The sequence below is a fragment of the Pantherophis guttatus genome, chromosome 8 (genome assembly GCF_059756535.1).
Source record: "Pantherophis guttatus breed Tessera chromosome 8, ASM5975653v1, whole genome shotgun sequence".
Classification (NCBI taxonomy): Eukaryota; Metazoa; Chordata; class Lepidosauria; order Squamata; family Colubridae; genus Pantherophis; species Pantherophis guttatus.
The window spans coordinates 39810738-39826255 of NC_142070.1; the positions used below are offsets into that span (position 1 = coordinate 39810738).

Below are 15518 nucleotides of genomic sequence, written 5' to 3' on the forward strand. Positions count from 1 at the left end.
ATTGAAGTGAAGACGGAGAGAGCTAAAGTTCAATTTGATGATTAACTAAATGAGTATATTGAAAGGAGTCGTACTACCGGTAGTATGAAATAAAATGGAGTAAGGATGCAAGTTTATGTAAATAAAATGTAACAATAGGTATTAAGGATAACATAAGTAAGAAATCCTACGGGCAGTACCTTTTAAATTAAGATAACGAGGCTATACCATGTAAATAATAAGCAAATATTATGTATGTGTATATGTATGTGTATATCAATACCATGAAACCGGAAAGGTGGAATTGTACTATAATTCTTTAACAAAATAATAATAATAAAAAAAATGGTTGAGACCCACTATGCAGCTCACTGCTCTCGCTACAAATAGCACTACCAGATCTGAACCACAGCATCTAGAAACTTTCTGCTGCCATCTAGTGACCGTCTGGATTTTTGTAGCCCTTTCTGTTTAATTGATGCAGATTGAAAAAAATCAGTTTAGATTTAATAGAAATTCCAAATAGAGATTCCAAACTGATATTTAATAGAAATACCAAACTGGCCACTTGAATAAGATAATTCCTTAAAATTCCATACATTACAGCAGGGGTGTCAAACTCACGTCACGGTGGCGTCATGTGATGTATTGGGACTTCCCCTCCCCCTTCGTTGAACTGGGCGTGGGTGTGGCCAGCACGTGACACATCTGGCCAATGGGCCGGGAGTTTGACATCCCTGCATTACAGTATAGAAGCCAGAGGCAAGAGGTGCAGCTATGAGAATGCAAGAAATTGCCACCAAATTGTAGGTTTTAATGTCAGAGGGGAAATATTAAAACACACGAAAAATCATTTCAATTATGAAATTTAATTTTAATAAATGTAAATTAAATGTATCTTTGAACCTAATCCAAACCAGGTTTATTTCCTGGCTTGACTTTGGATTCCTCAGAATGGTACTGAGAGCTCATGTACGCCCAAAGACAGATGCATATTTTGATTTTAAGACTTGAAATTGATGATGATGGAAATAAACTTCATGATAGAAAAAGTTTGTCTTCAATGTTTACTAAGTGAAAAAGCTGCAGGTTGATTAGAATCTCTTATCACTAAATAAAGGAGTTTTTATAGTCCAGTAGCTGCAGAGCTGGGGCTGAGACTAAAGTTTGCTTTATTTTATCAAATGCATGTTAGGCAGGGGTGGGTTCCACTTACCTTTACTACTGGTTCACAGCGGGAGCACGTGTGCACATGCACAGATTGCCCATGATGATGTCATGGTGAGTGGGCGGAGCCTCCCACCGGTTTTACTACCGGTTCTATAGAACCGGACCGAACCAGGAGCAACCCACCACTGATGTTAGTATCTATTAGGCTCAGGAATATCTTTTGTTGTTAATTGGCTAAAGCAGTGGTTGGCAAACCATGGCTCGCGAGCCACATGCGGCTCTTTGGCCCCTTGAGTGTGGATCTTCCACACTCGTGAAGCCTTGGTCGGCTGTGGCTGAGCCGGGAGTGTGCGCACGCGCAGGGAGAACCTCAAGCGAGCGCCGAAGCTCAGGAAAAGTGCACACAGGGTGGGCAGCAGCTTGCTTAAGGAGGGTCTCCCCACGTGTGCGCATGCTCCCGCCTCAGCCACAGCCGGGACCATGCGCTCTGAAGAGCTCCTGTGAGAAGCGGCATAGTGGGGTAACGAGACCCCTCCCGCTCAGCCAAACGCCGGGCTCTTGCCCAGGTACGGAGGTGGAGAAAGAAGAGACGGAATAAGGCTACCAAGAAAGCATCTACTACAGCTACCTCCGCCGCCAAGAAGCCGAACTGTGAAACCGGAAGTTTAGCGAAGCGGATTAGAAAGGTGCAGGAGGAACTTCCTGTCCCATCCTGTTAAGACCCTCCTAATCGAGCAGCCGCTCACCCGCGGGTGCCTTTGCTGTGCTTTGGTGCTCGTTTGGGGAGGGTCTTCCCGCCCATGCACACACTCCTGGCTCAGCCACAGCCGTCCAGGACATCACAAGAGGAGGGGGAGAAGGAGGACGGTCACCCGAAGGGAAGGGGAGAGACAGAGAGAGAGAGAGAGATGGGGGGAGAGAGAGAGACATAGAGACACATACAGAGTGATACATAGAGAGGGGTGAGAGAGGGGAAGAGAAAGAGAGATACAGAGGGAGAGAGACATGGGGGAGAGAAGGGGAGATAGGAAGATGGGGAGAGAGACAGAATGGTTTTGTGGCTGGGTAGGTGTGGCTAGGGAGGGTCATGTGACTGGGTGAGTGAGTAATATCGAGTTGGCCACACTCACCCAGGTTTTATGGCTCCGGTGTGTTTTTTTTCTGTGGGAAACGGGCCCAAGTGGCTCTTTGAGTGTTTAAATTTGCCGACCCCTGGGCTAAAGCATTAAGCTAATTAAATGCTGTTTGTCAATGAATGAAGTTAATGGTGCCCTTGGAATTTGGCAGCATTTTCTATGGAAATTAGTTCTGCAGTTCTGCCTATAATGTCTCCCTTCCCACATTGATAGCAAATAACAGAGTGCCGTCTTTCTCCCCACATCCTTTGCTCTTGGTGGAGGGCTGCAAATAGTTTTAAATCCTCTTTCCTTTGAGTCCTTCACCTTCACTCCCTATTCCTTTCTCTGCTTCCCCCCCCCTTTTCTTCCTCTTTCTTTTTTTCTTTGGCCATATATAAAGTTGACAATCTTCCATAATTCAGGGATTTCTAAAGATGACCAGTTGGATACTGTCTGAAAATGATTTTTAATGTCACAGGCAGGTTGGTCTATAAAAGCAGATGCTAAGATTCTCTGGTCTTTCTGATTATTAATATCTAGGTGCACAGAGGCAACTCCAGTTTTAAGGAGGCGGACTCAAAAGGTATCCAGAGTTTCTCTTCTCTTTGGATTGTATGATGGAATCTAGACCATTTTAAAGGTTTTTGTCCCAGCTATTGTAGGACTTCTAATAAATTTTCTTTTGTCCTAGTATATTTCTTCCAATGCCAATTGTGTTATAATCCCAATTTCTTTTCTCAAAGGAAGATATTTAACAGCTGCATCATATCTCTCCAAGAAGTGTTATAGCTATCAATAATAGATTGCAGGGCCTGAATAATAGGAGAGGTACCATCAGTTTTCCTCCCCTTCTTCCTCTATTCTAATTTGGGATTCTATACAATCACTGGGTTGACAATCAATGCATTCAGCACACCATTTACTATTATTATCAGACTTTACCAGTACTGCTCTTTTTCTGGTTCTGAAAGCTCAGCCTAACAATACCAGTATGGTAAGTGCGAAGGTTTTATTTTCAGCATTTTTAAATCTCTTCTTGGTATTGCAACTTAAAACATTGAACAAACAAAACAATAAAAGAAGTAGAAATATATAGATTGAGTTTACATATTACACCAAATTATAGTTTAGTTAATGTGCTTTGTTGAATCAGACAGAACTGGCTAGGTTTAAGCAATACACTATGCCAAAACCTATCAAATCACATTATGATTAAACGCCAAGAAAGAAACAAGTCCCACATCAAATGAAACCCATACACATGAATAATTGGAGATATAAGAGCTTTCTGGGAACCACATAATAGAAGTTTAACAACTAAAATGAAGTCACACCTGATTTTATTGTCAGTTGAACTGCGGCCAAAGTCACACATCATAATCGGCCATTATATTGTTTAGTTGCTTGAGTCTTAGTTCATGGCTATGATAGGCATCTGAAACATAATATCATGAACATCTTCATAATATCATTGTAGAAATATGAATTATTTTGATGCTACTAAAAAAGTATAAGGTTCTAAATTTAGGTAAGAAAAACCAAATGCACAGGTACAGTATATGTGGTACCTTGCTCAATAGTGGTAACTGTGAGAGGATCTTGGAGTCCTAGTGGACAATCCTTAAATATGAGCCAGCAGTATGCTGCAGCTGCCAAAAAAGCCAACACAGTTCTAGGCTACTTAAAAAGAGGGATAGAATCAAGATCATGTGAAGTGTTAATACCACTTTATAATGCCTTGGTAAGGTCACTTGGAATACTGCATCCAATTTTGGTCGCCACAATGTAAAAAAGATGTGGAGACTTGAAGGAGTGCAAAGAAGAGCAACAAAGATGATTAGGGGACTGGAGGCTAAAACATATAAAGAACAGTTGCTGTAACTGGGTATGTCTAGTCTGATGAAAAGAAGGACTAGGGGTGACATGATAGCAGTGTTCCAATATCTCAGGGGCTGCCACAGAGAAGAGGGAGTCAAGCTATTCTCCAAAGCACCTGAGGGCAGGACAAGAAGCAATGGGTGGAAACTAATCAAGGAGAGAAGCAATTTAGAACTAAGGAAAAATTTCCTGACAGTTACATCAATTAATCAGTGGAACAACTTGCTTCCAGAGGTTGTAAATGCTCCAACACTGGAAGTTTTTAAGAAGAGATTGGATAATCTTTTGTCTGAAGTGGTGTAGGGTATCCTGCCTAAGCAGGGGGTTGGACTAGAAGATCTCCAAGGTCCCTTCCAACTGTTATTTCTATTCTATTCTATTCTATTCTATTCTATTCTATTCTATTCTATTCTATTCTATTCATATAACCATTCAGATTATACCTCTTGCTTGCTTGATTTGAAGAAATTGCATCCCACCTTTCTTCTAGCAAAGATGAGCTTCTGAACTGCTTCTTCAGTATTAAAAAAAACATGATTGATGGGCCTTAATTTCTAATTTTGTTTAGTATATCCAATCCAGCTTGCGGCCAATCAATGAAAGCTGCAGTATATGAAATAATTAGAACAGTTGAAGTATTTCAACTTTAATTGAATTTAATTTTGTTTTTAAACTATACCAGACTAATTTTATATAATTGGACCAAGTATTATTTTACTTGATTACATAGTAAATCAGACAGTAATCCTAAGTGTTTGTATCTTTTTCTGGTACCAACTGTCCCATTTCCATTCATTAGCTGCATTCTAATTCAACAAGTATTCCTCCTGCAAAGCAAGCTCCAAAGATACACATTAGTCTATTAAAAAGGCAGACAATATTTGGTCCAATGTTTGTCAATTGAATGCTCTCTAAAAGATGGTACATTTGTTCACTCCATTGAAACAGAAAACACTCAACCACATTTAACAGATCACATTGATCAAATCCACCCTGTGTGATTAAGATATAGTTCCATGTGACATGTAAATCAAGGGTGAAATCCAGCAGGTTCTGACAGGTTCTGGAGAACCGGTAGCGGAAATTATGAGTAGTTCAGAGAACTGGCAAATACCACCTCTGGCTGGCCCCAAAGTGGAGTGGGAATGGAGATTTTGCAATATCCTTCCCCCAGGAGTGGGGAGGGAATGGGGATTTTGCAGTATGCTTTCCCGGCCACGCCCACTAAGCCACGTCCACAGAACCGATAGTAAAAAAAAATAGATTTCACCACTGATGTAAATCCATAAAAATTGGGTAAACCATTGTGAGTTAAACACTACTATGAAGACAACCACCATTACTGCCTTCAAATGGTGGAGTTTAATTTCCCTGTCGATCTTTCCTTCCTAGGTGCTTTAACCTTTTTCTCTCTTGCATGCTATTTTCACAAGATGCGATTACTGGAACGCAATTTAAGGGCGAAATGCTTCACCACAGGCAATACGCATGCGCTCCTCCTTCCTGTCTCTTTCGGGTGTTGTTGTTTTTTTTGGGGGGGGGAGTGTAATGCTCGCAGCCCGACTGGCAGCTTAGAGCAGAACACAGTTTGCGTGGCGGCGGCAACGCGCGCTTCGAGGCCAGCTGTGGCCTCGGTGCGCGCTCCCGCGAGCACTGTTACACGTGGCAGTTCTCTGAGCGCTCCCGGGTAGGGAAAGCCTGAAGGCAGCCGGCTCGTCGCGCGGCTCTCTGACAAGCGCCTGCAGCAGGACCGGCTTAGAAGCAGGGCGAGGTAGCGAATTGAAAGCTGGGGACGGCCAGGTAAGGGGAATGACCTTGGGCAGATATTGGGGGGCCAAGAGAAATTAGAAGGCTCTGGGGACAGGCAGTCTGGACCCGAGAGCGCCTTTGAAAGCAATCGGTGGGGCAGTCAGAGATGATAGCATCCCTTTGAAGGGGCATCTAGGGCTGGGGGAAAAAACTTCTGAATTTGCATAGAAGAGGAGGGAGAGAAGATTTATCTCAGCGCAAGAGATGCAGAGAAGCCTCTCCGTTATCAAATGGGGTGTCTCATAGGGAACATTGCGAATGCAGTACCTGATCCACATCTGGCCAATCTGTGTAGCCTTAGGAGGGCTGGCAGGATTTGCTTTCAAGGCATCCGCTGATTTAGTCTGCAACCTGCTCAGTTGTCTTGAAGCTGTTCAGGTTCTAAATAGGCTTAATTCTTTTAGAAAGTTATACTCAAAACAATTAAAAAGCTCATTCAAGCCCCATTCCCCCAGCTTGGGTGCAACTAGCCCTAATTTTATTGCAAGACTGAAGGATTTGTAACGTAGTCAAAAACTGTGAAAAATGGGCTGATCGCATGCCCTGCAAGTTTTTACATACTTAATGTTGAAATAGTAATTTTCAAAGGGGTTTTCTGTAAATGCTATTTAATAAAGATATTGGCATTGGTTTCTCGATTGGGATTAATCTTCACCATACAAAAACTACCTGAACCCACATTGTGTTGTGGGGGCGGGAGACTGACCCTGCCATATTGTATAACAAGAATGGGGAAATAGTTATTTTGACATATGTGCTGCAGTGGTGGCATGCATCTTTTGTCCTTAACTTGCATCCCAGTAGTCATCCTTTAATTATGAGCTGAGTATATTTTGAGTACGCTCTTATGTCTTCCTATATTAAAGAATGTATGGGACAATCGCAACATATTTTCTCAGCTATAGGAATATGGGAACTTGACATTTCAATACTGTTTTATCTGCTATCATTACAGAAGCATTTTCTTTCTCTGTCGATTCAGTGTAATTTAGTGATTATTTTGTATTTTATATCTTCTTTAGTTTTTAATAACCAGGTATATAAAATGTGTGTGTTTACTGTTAGTTATGATTCTCTTCATCATTAATATGGGAACCTTAAACATGAAGAGGTCAAGAGTACTGCATAATGGGACACAAAGAGGTTATAGCAATACAGAAGAGGAAGTCATCAGCTCTGTTAGAGAAATTAAACTGCCTCCTCCATCTGTTGATACCTATCATCAACCATCTGATTTGGCTATATAATAGAGTGTAAAAAGGAAAAATAGGGAGGCATTCTGCTGACTTAGTTAAGAAAGTGTTTGTCTGTTGTTTGAATAGTTTTCTAAGTAGGTAGTAACTAATAACTATATAACAAAGCCTTCAAATCTGAATTACTTTTTTTGCTTCTTAACCTAAAAAAATATTTTCTTTGTTATCTTGTTGGAAAGCCTGATTGCAGGGATGTTTTTAAACTAATATGTAAACTACTCATATGAAAGCTAATTTTTTTTGGGTATAACGTAATTATGATTGATGGATTACCTTCTTGGTATTGAGATGCTTTATAAAATGGGTTTTAATTTGCACCTTGTTGATACACATTGTTGGAAGGGAAGGAAAGAAGGAAGGGAGACATATTTGTTAGGTTACTTTGTTTATCATGAAACTGAAAGTAGATTGAAGTCATTTAAGCACAGTTATGTTTTTATTTCTTTCTTGGCCTTTGGTTTGCTTAGGATGTTCTGACGTGGCACATTTTTTTCCTGTCTCAACTGTGCAGGAAGTAGTTTTATTGGCTCAGAATATTATCAACTGTAACTGGCTAGAATGGAATTCTTTATAGTGACTATCAGCATGGCTTATCAAACAGTTAAATGCACCTGTTGAGATGATTACAGCTCTAAACTGCCACGTTTCTATTCTGAAAGAAAAGGAATTATGAGTCTGTTTTGGAGGGGAGACGGTAATCACTGGCAGCAATCTGCTTCTTTCATAGAATGTATTTAATTAACTAGTGCCACCTCACCAAAAACAATTTTTTTCATTTTATGTGCATGGCACTTGAAAAATCACAATTTTAAAAGTTCTAATTTACAAAAATATTTGTCTTCAAAATATGAAAGGAAATAACAGGAAAATCAATTAACGATACAGATCAGATGTACATGTTGGCATTCATAATTTAAAATACTGCTGATTGGTTATTATTTTTTCAGTGCCTACAGTTTTAGTAAGCAATAAGTTGTGAGTAAATAGCCATGAATACCTTTCCTTCTCTATAAATGTCATTGTAATCAACAAAGCTTATGGGTTTTTTTGTGTGTGTGTGTGTAATCCATGTTTGTTCTTCTGACTTACAAGGTATACAATTTGTTTGATTTTTATATACCTTTGATGCATTTTATATTTTTGCATAAATTCATTTCTAGAAATTTGATAACTTTATTTAGTACATCCACTTATTGCAAACTACAAATATACTATTTTGCTAGACATGGTGATGTAGGGCCCACAGTGGTCTGTCAGAGAAAAGAGTAAGGTCTGTGTGAGCCTTTCCTTAGTAATTTTGCACATACCAATTAATAGTAAAGAAAGAAAAACTTGTAATTATTATAACTGACCAGGTCTACTGTAATTTTTTCTCACACTTCATCCTAAGTACTTACTTTCTTTCTCCTGTTGTTTCGATTTGGCACTGAAAAGTTGAGAAGTGACTGGAAGAAATTTTGAGACAGCTGATCCTTTGACTGCATTTTTGTACATATTTACTTAGCCTCTTTGAAATTTGTGGGGCTTGCTTCTCGGTAAACTTTTATAGAATCCAAAGTTGCATTTGTGAAGGTAGAGTGGTAGATACTAATTTTTATCTTTTCCCTTTCATTCTAGTTGTCTCTCCTGGACTCACACTTTCTGCTTGAAGAACAGGTGGCAGCTGTAGCCAGAGGGGCTCTTTACAACTGTTTCTTGTGCAATAATTGTTCCCATACAAGTAGCAGCTCATGTTTGCTCACACCTATTCACCTCCTTATTGTACCACTACAACACATTCTGTGTGGGGCTGCCCTCAGAGAACATAGGAAAGGTTCAGTTGGTCCAGAATGCAGTGCTATGGGTGCACTTCAATAAGTCCTGTAACACTGCTATAGAGTTGGTCCAGAATGCACTGGCTTCCGTTAGATTTCTGGATGTGATTCAAGGTTCTGCTTACTGTCTTTAAAGCCTTATATGGCACAGGGCCAAGTTTTTTTGAAGGACACCTTCTTCCAAGAACATCTGCCTGTCCCACATGCTCCTAGAGGGCGGCAGAAGGCTTCTTGTTATTTTCTGGACGTAGGAAGTGTGCCTTTTCTGCAGTTGCTTCTGTTCTCTGGAATGAAACCTACCTCCATATGCTGTATAATAGGCCCTGATTTTGCTTGACTTTAGGAAAACCATTAAGACTTGGCTTTTCCCCCAGGCATTAGTGGAGCCTTGATTTTTTTGGGGGGGGGGGTTTAATTTATTTTAATTTGATTTATATGCCACCCTTCTCCGGAGACTCAGGGCAGCTTACAATGCGTTAAGCAATAGCCTTCATACTTTTGTATATTTTTATACAAAGTCAGCTTATTGCCCTCACAAACTGGGTCCTCAATTTACCTACCTTAGAAAGGATGGAAGGCTGAGTCAACCTTGAGCCTTGGCGAGATTCGAACCTGCAGTAATTGCAGGCAGCTGGTCTTAATAACCAGCTTAATAACAGGGTGCCTTAGACCACTGTACTACCAAGGCTCTTGCTTGGTGGTAGTTTATGTTTTGTATTTTTATATCACATAGCTTTTAATGTTACTGGTAGATATATGTAGTGGTTTTGTTTGTCGTATGACTCCCAAAGTCACATTGTTTGATTTGGATGGTATTATAAATCTAATAAACAGAAAAACATACTGCACAGAAATTTGGGAAATCTTGTGAATTGGAAACTTCCCTCTTTCAAAGAACGTGTTCCTAAATGTGAACCCAATTATTATTTTCAACTGTAATTGCCACTTTAAATAACATCCCCATCAGTTATAAGTGTTAACCCAATCAAATCATATGTTTCTTCTAATGAATAAGTAATGTGATGCAAGCAAATAGGATTTTCTTGCAAGTAGTGGGCCATAGAACTGCAGAAGTTGACATTTTGGTTGTACAAATAGGAAAAATACACCTGTGAATTTTACCCATGTCAGAGACTTATTTATTTGTTTAAAAAAATTTAGAAGCCCCTGCCCCCTTCTTAAGCAAGTCTGGGTGGCTTCCAAATTAGGCTCTTTGCTTATCTATGAGTTGAAGTAATGCTACCTTTGAGTTGGCGCAAAACTTATAACATTTGTTTTCTCATTTACCAATTCTTACCAGTTCTATTTTTTTTTATTATTATTATTATTATTATTATTATTATTAATAATAATAATAATAATAATATTATTATTATTAATATTAATATTATTATTATTATTTAATCTTTAGTGAGATTCACAGCCTTTGAGGCTGGTTAATAGCTCAGCAGCTCGAGTCCTAACCAAGGACCTAGGAACTGTTAAGGTATCGTCGGAGGATGTAAGTTGTTCCGAGTAAGGTGGTTTTTTGTAGAGTCAAAATGTTCAAGTCCAGCAAATTTAGAATTTCTAAATAGCGGGGTAGCCCTTTGGGTATTGCTCAAAGGGCTCCAATTACAATCGGGACAACACACGATTTCTTTTTCCACAGTCGCTCAACTTCAATTTGCAAGTCCCGGTACTTTGTGATTTTTTCTTGCTGCTTATCTTCAATCCGTGCATCACCAGGTATTGCAATGTCAATGAACCATACTTTTTTCTTTTCAACTATTGTTATGTCAGGTGTGTTGTGGACCAAGTGCCTGTCAGTCTGAATCCTAAAGTCCCACAAGATCTTGAGTTTCTCATTCTCTAAAACTTTCTCAACCTGATGTTCCCAATGGTTTTTGCTGTATTCAAATCCAAACTTCTGGCACAATTTCCAGTGAATGATCTTAGCAACACGGTCATAGCGTTGTAGGTAGTCAGTTTGTGAAATTTTGCTGCACCCACTGATCAGGTGGTCGACTGTCTCATCTTTCTCATTGCAGAGGCGGCATTTGCTGTTGGTGATAACATGTTGAATTTTTGCCTTCATGCAGTTTGTGGCTAGGGCTTGTTCTTGAGCTGCCAAAATAAAGCTTTCTGTTTCTTTTTTCAGTACTCCTGATTTTAACCAGTTCCAAGTTAGTTTCTGGTCAGCTTTGCCTTCAATACTTTTCAAGTATTGGCAATGCAGAGTTTTGCTTTTCCAATTTTCAGCTCGCTGCTCAATTACTTCTTTCTTATATTCTGCTTTTGTTTTAGTTGTCTTTAAAAGGCCTCCTTTATTTATTTCCTTAATCATTGGTTCTTCATTTTTTTGGATGTAATCATTCAAGCTGTGTTTTTCTTCTTCCACAGTCTGCTTTACTTGTAGGAGTCCTCGACCACCCTCTGCTCTTGGTAAATATAATCGGTCAACATCACTTTTAGGGTGCAAGGCATGATTCATTGTCATAAGCTTCCTTGTTTTTCTGTCCAAATTGTCTAACTCCATCTGGGTCCAGTCAATTATTCCTGCAGAGTATCTAATCACAGGTATAGCCCAGGCTTTTATGATGTTTGCTCCACTCAATTTGGACATTAATATCTTACGAATTCGCCGAATGTACTTGGCTGAAGTTAATTCCTTGACTTTATTATGCATTAAGTCAGAGGCTTCTAAAATCCCCAAGTACTTGTAACCTTCTTCTGATTTTACTGTCTTTATCATTTCTTCATTCTCTAGTTCTATTCCATCCTCTTCTATGATCTTGCCTGCTTTGGTTGCTATTGTTGCACATTTGTCAATTTCAAACTGCATACCGATGTCTTGGCTGAATTCTTTTGTGTTTTCAATTAATAAATTCAGTTCAGCTTTTGTTTTACCAAAACAAAATTATTATTATTATTATTATTATTATTATTATTATTATTATTATTATTATTATTCCAAGACTTGTTTGGGCATTATTTTGCACCATTCATTGCTCGGGCAAAATGATTGCTGTGTCCTTCTGGCTTTGATGCCATCCTTTTCCAATATAACACGAAGCAGCAATGAAAACATCTACCAGTGAGGGCTCTGCAGCAGGATTTGAGGAATTCCCATTTTTGGTTTTGTCTTCTCTGGACTGGTTTATCTGCTTCTTTGCTCAACTGTATTTGGGCATCCCTCCAATTAAAAGAATATGAAATACAGAAATATGGAAATATGCTGTGCACCAATAACCTTATAGAGAACGGAGGCAGACCCCTTCACAGTTGGTGAGGTTCTTGTAGAGCAGGAGCACTAAGAAAACTAGCTGCTAAATAATTTAGGGTTTTTTCCCCCCATGGAATTGAGAGGACTTATTTAGAAGCTACCCAACTCTGGGCATTCATATTTTAAAAGCAAGAAACACTAAAATTAGGGATGAAACTGATAAATACCAGGAAAGGGACAAATAAGCATTCATCTTAAATAAAATTGGGATGCTTTTCTTTCTTTATGCTGAATATGTTTCTCAGTCTTTGCAACTTTAAGGTGTCTGAATTTCAACTCCCAGAAGTCCTAGCCCCATGATGGCAAACCTATGGCACGTGTGCCAGAAGTGGCATGCAGAGCCCTCTCTGCTGGCATGCTCATCATCGTCCCAGGTCAGATCTCCACGGCGTTTCTTTCGTGAGCTTCTGTTTCCCTGCAAACGACAAAATAGAAGCTCACAAAAAAAAAAGTTCTTACCTCTTGCCGCACTGCCGGTGTTGGGATGCCCCGCCTCCCGCCGGCCAGCTGGTCTTCGGGTCTCGGTTGCGCATGCGCGCATCTCCGTGCATGTGCAAGTCTGCACATGTGGATGTCTTTGCACACAAACACACATGTCTGTGTATGTCTACACATGCGCATGCATGTGCACCTTTCAGTTTGGGCATGAACACGCGCAGTTTGGGCACTCAGTGTCTAAAAGGTTCGCCATCACTGTCCTAGCCAGTATTCTGGGAATTGGTTGAAAGTCTATAGAGATGTTGTGGTCAAAAACAGCGGATGTAAAAAGAACTTGAATGGAAGGACAGAAGCTAGAAGGGAATGAATAAGGTGGAGGTTGATTTATAAACAGAGAGTGAAGAGGCCAAGTCTGCATCTCCCAGTACTTCCCAAAATACCCCACATCAGGACACCTGACTGCTTCCAAAGTAATGGTGAGCAACATAATATGTTTTATTCATCTTGCAGATGTCTTGGGATGATATTGGAATAAGGTGGAAAAAGCTATTAGAGTGGAACAGCTAATGATTAATGTCTTTCTCATTCATGGAGTGGGAATGAGATAATATTAGGTGAACAGAGTAAAAATTATGTTCATGGGATGATAGTACTGTGTTAAGGGCAAGTAGTGATTGGGTCTTAAGGTCTTTTTGGGAAGCTTCTTTGCTGTTTAAAAACTTATTTGTTGCCACAGACTCCTCTATTGTGGCAGGTGAGGGGACGTTGGGGAATTCTTGCCTTCTTGGAAAGGATATACATTTCAATTATAGTGTTGCAACACTATAGAGATAGAGATACTGTACAGAGAGATATAAATATAGATAGTGTTTTCGTGTGATGTATGTATGTATGAATACAAAATTATATATATATATATATATATATATATATATATATATATATATATATATAAATGATATATATAATTACCATATTTGTGTCATTTGACAAAAGTAGGTATAAAAAAGTAGGTTTAACACTTCAACGAGACAAGGAAATAGTGGAAGGGCAGAAGAAATTGAGGAATGGGTCGTAAGAGGAATGCATATTATTTCAGCTGCACATAGATTGTCCTACTTAAATAAGGTGTAGAGTTTAAGTGAAGATGAATCGCTTGTGTCCTGTAAGCAACAGGTGGTCTCCAATCTTTTTCTTTATACTCTTGGGGTATCCTAAGACTGTGCTCCTGAACTGTAGTCACATAGTTTTACATATTCAAAAGAAACATGTTTGAAGGTGGATTATCTGCAGTGGCTTAACTTACCAATTTCTTTAACCCATTGCAGAGAGAGTGTAAAACTGAACATTTAATTCCTACTCCTTCAGATAATGTCGCTGTTTTCTCTCCCTCATAAGAAAATGTGTATCTCCAGGCACCAAAGAGATGTCTGCTCCTCAACTTTATCCAGAAAAAGTAGATTTTGAAAAGAACTTCCATGAAGGTGTTCTGGCAAAATTCTATATTTTATAAAAGAAAATATATATTATCCAGTTGTGCGATAAAACCATTTACATCTGTATCCCTGATATAGAAAAACTACCATGTGCTTTGTCCATATCAAAATCCTCATTCTTAAGAGAATTATCAGACTATGGACCACTTCCTTGGATCTGATCTGCCAAAATGCTGACTCTGTTTCTTACTATTATAATGTAATAGTAATAATTCATTTCACATTTTTAGTGGGTGAAAATTATAATCTTCCTATTTATTCACATTTTTATAAGGAAAAAATACCGCTGAAATGAATCACCAAGGATATGTTGCAGCACCTCCATATTCCCAGGCCCAGCCAGGAATGGGAGGATTTTCTTCTGGCTTTGGACAAACAGTTTCTTCACCTCTGCATGGACATTATAATGATCCAAATCCAGCACCTTTTACATCTCAGTCAGGTACAGTTACTTCATGTTGTATTCTGGTTCTTTCTAGAAATAATGGGTTGTATTTTCCAGATTCTCAGCCAGGACAATGTTTGAGGGGAATTCTGGACGTATGAGTTGGGGAAAAAGAGTTCACTATCATAAAACTAACTACAATTAGAACAAATAAAGGTTTATCATGGCCTGTGGACTCAGGTTGTATGTGATTCAGCATTTAAACCCTGGGAAAAAACCCACTACTTATGGACTTCTTTCACTGAGGTCTTTGTCCTTTTTTAGTATGGCTGTAAAGTTTTAAAAAGCTTATTGCTTTCTCTTCTTTCCTGATACTGATATAAATGGAAGACACTGAATAATTTGGAATTTATTTAATTTAGTTTATTAGTGTATTTCTTTAACATACATTATTTACGCTTTGACTTTTACATTTTAAATGTAATGGTTTTCCATTGATATCAATATGCTTACTTTTCTTTTAGGTATATTGAAAACAAATGTGCCTTTTGGAGTTCCTCCCGCCATGGGATCTCCACCTCAGAACCTCCACTCACCTAAGCAGACTAATTTCCAGAATGGACCCAGCACTGCAGCAGCTCAACAGCCACACAGGTGAGATTTGAAACAAAGCAGAATAAAGCATTAGAAATATTCCCAAAGGTGCTTTTTCAAGAGGCAAGTGGACTTTCTTGTTTTTCTTTGAAGATGTTTTACTTCTCATTCAAGAAGCTTTTTCAGTACTAAACTGACGAAGTTTCTTGGATGAGAAGCGAAACATCTTCAAAGAAAAACAAGAAAGTCCACTTGCCTCTTGAAAAAGCACCTTTGGGACAATCATGAACCTGGATGACTGAGAATCTCCATAGACATT

General features: G+C 39.1%; 1 protein-coding gene across 1 annotated transcript in view; it reads left to right on the plus strand.

The window, feature by feature from the left end:
- The first annotated feature begins 5631 nt into the window (after positions 1-5631).
- The window catches only part of SEC24D (SEC24 homolog D, COPII component), a 69535-nt gene continuing 59648 nt past the window's right edge, over positions 5632-15518 (plus strand). The window contains exons 1-3 of the mRNA XM_034442818.3: positions 5632-5945; positions 14495-14662; positions 15130-15259. Coding sequence (XP_034298709.2) covers positions 14512-14662; positions 15130-15259 — 281 coding nt within the window. The 5' untranslated portion in view covers positions 5632-5945; positions 14495-14511. The remainder of the gene's footprint in view (positions 5946-14494; positions 14663-15129; positions 15260-15518) is intronic.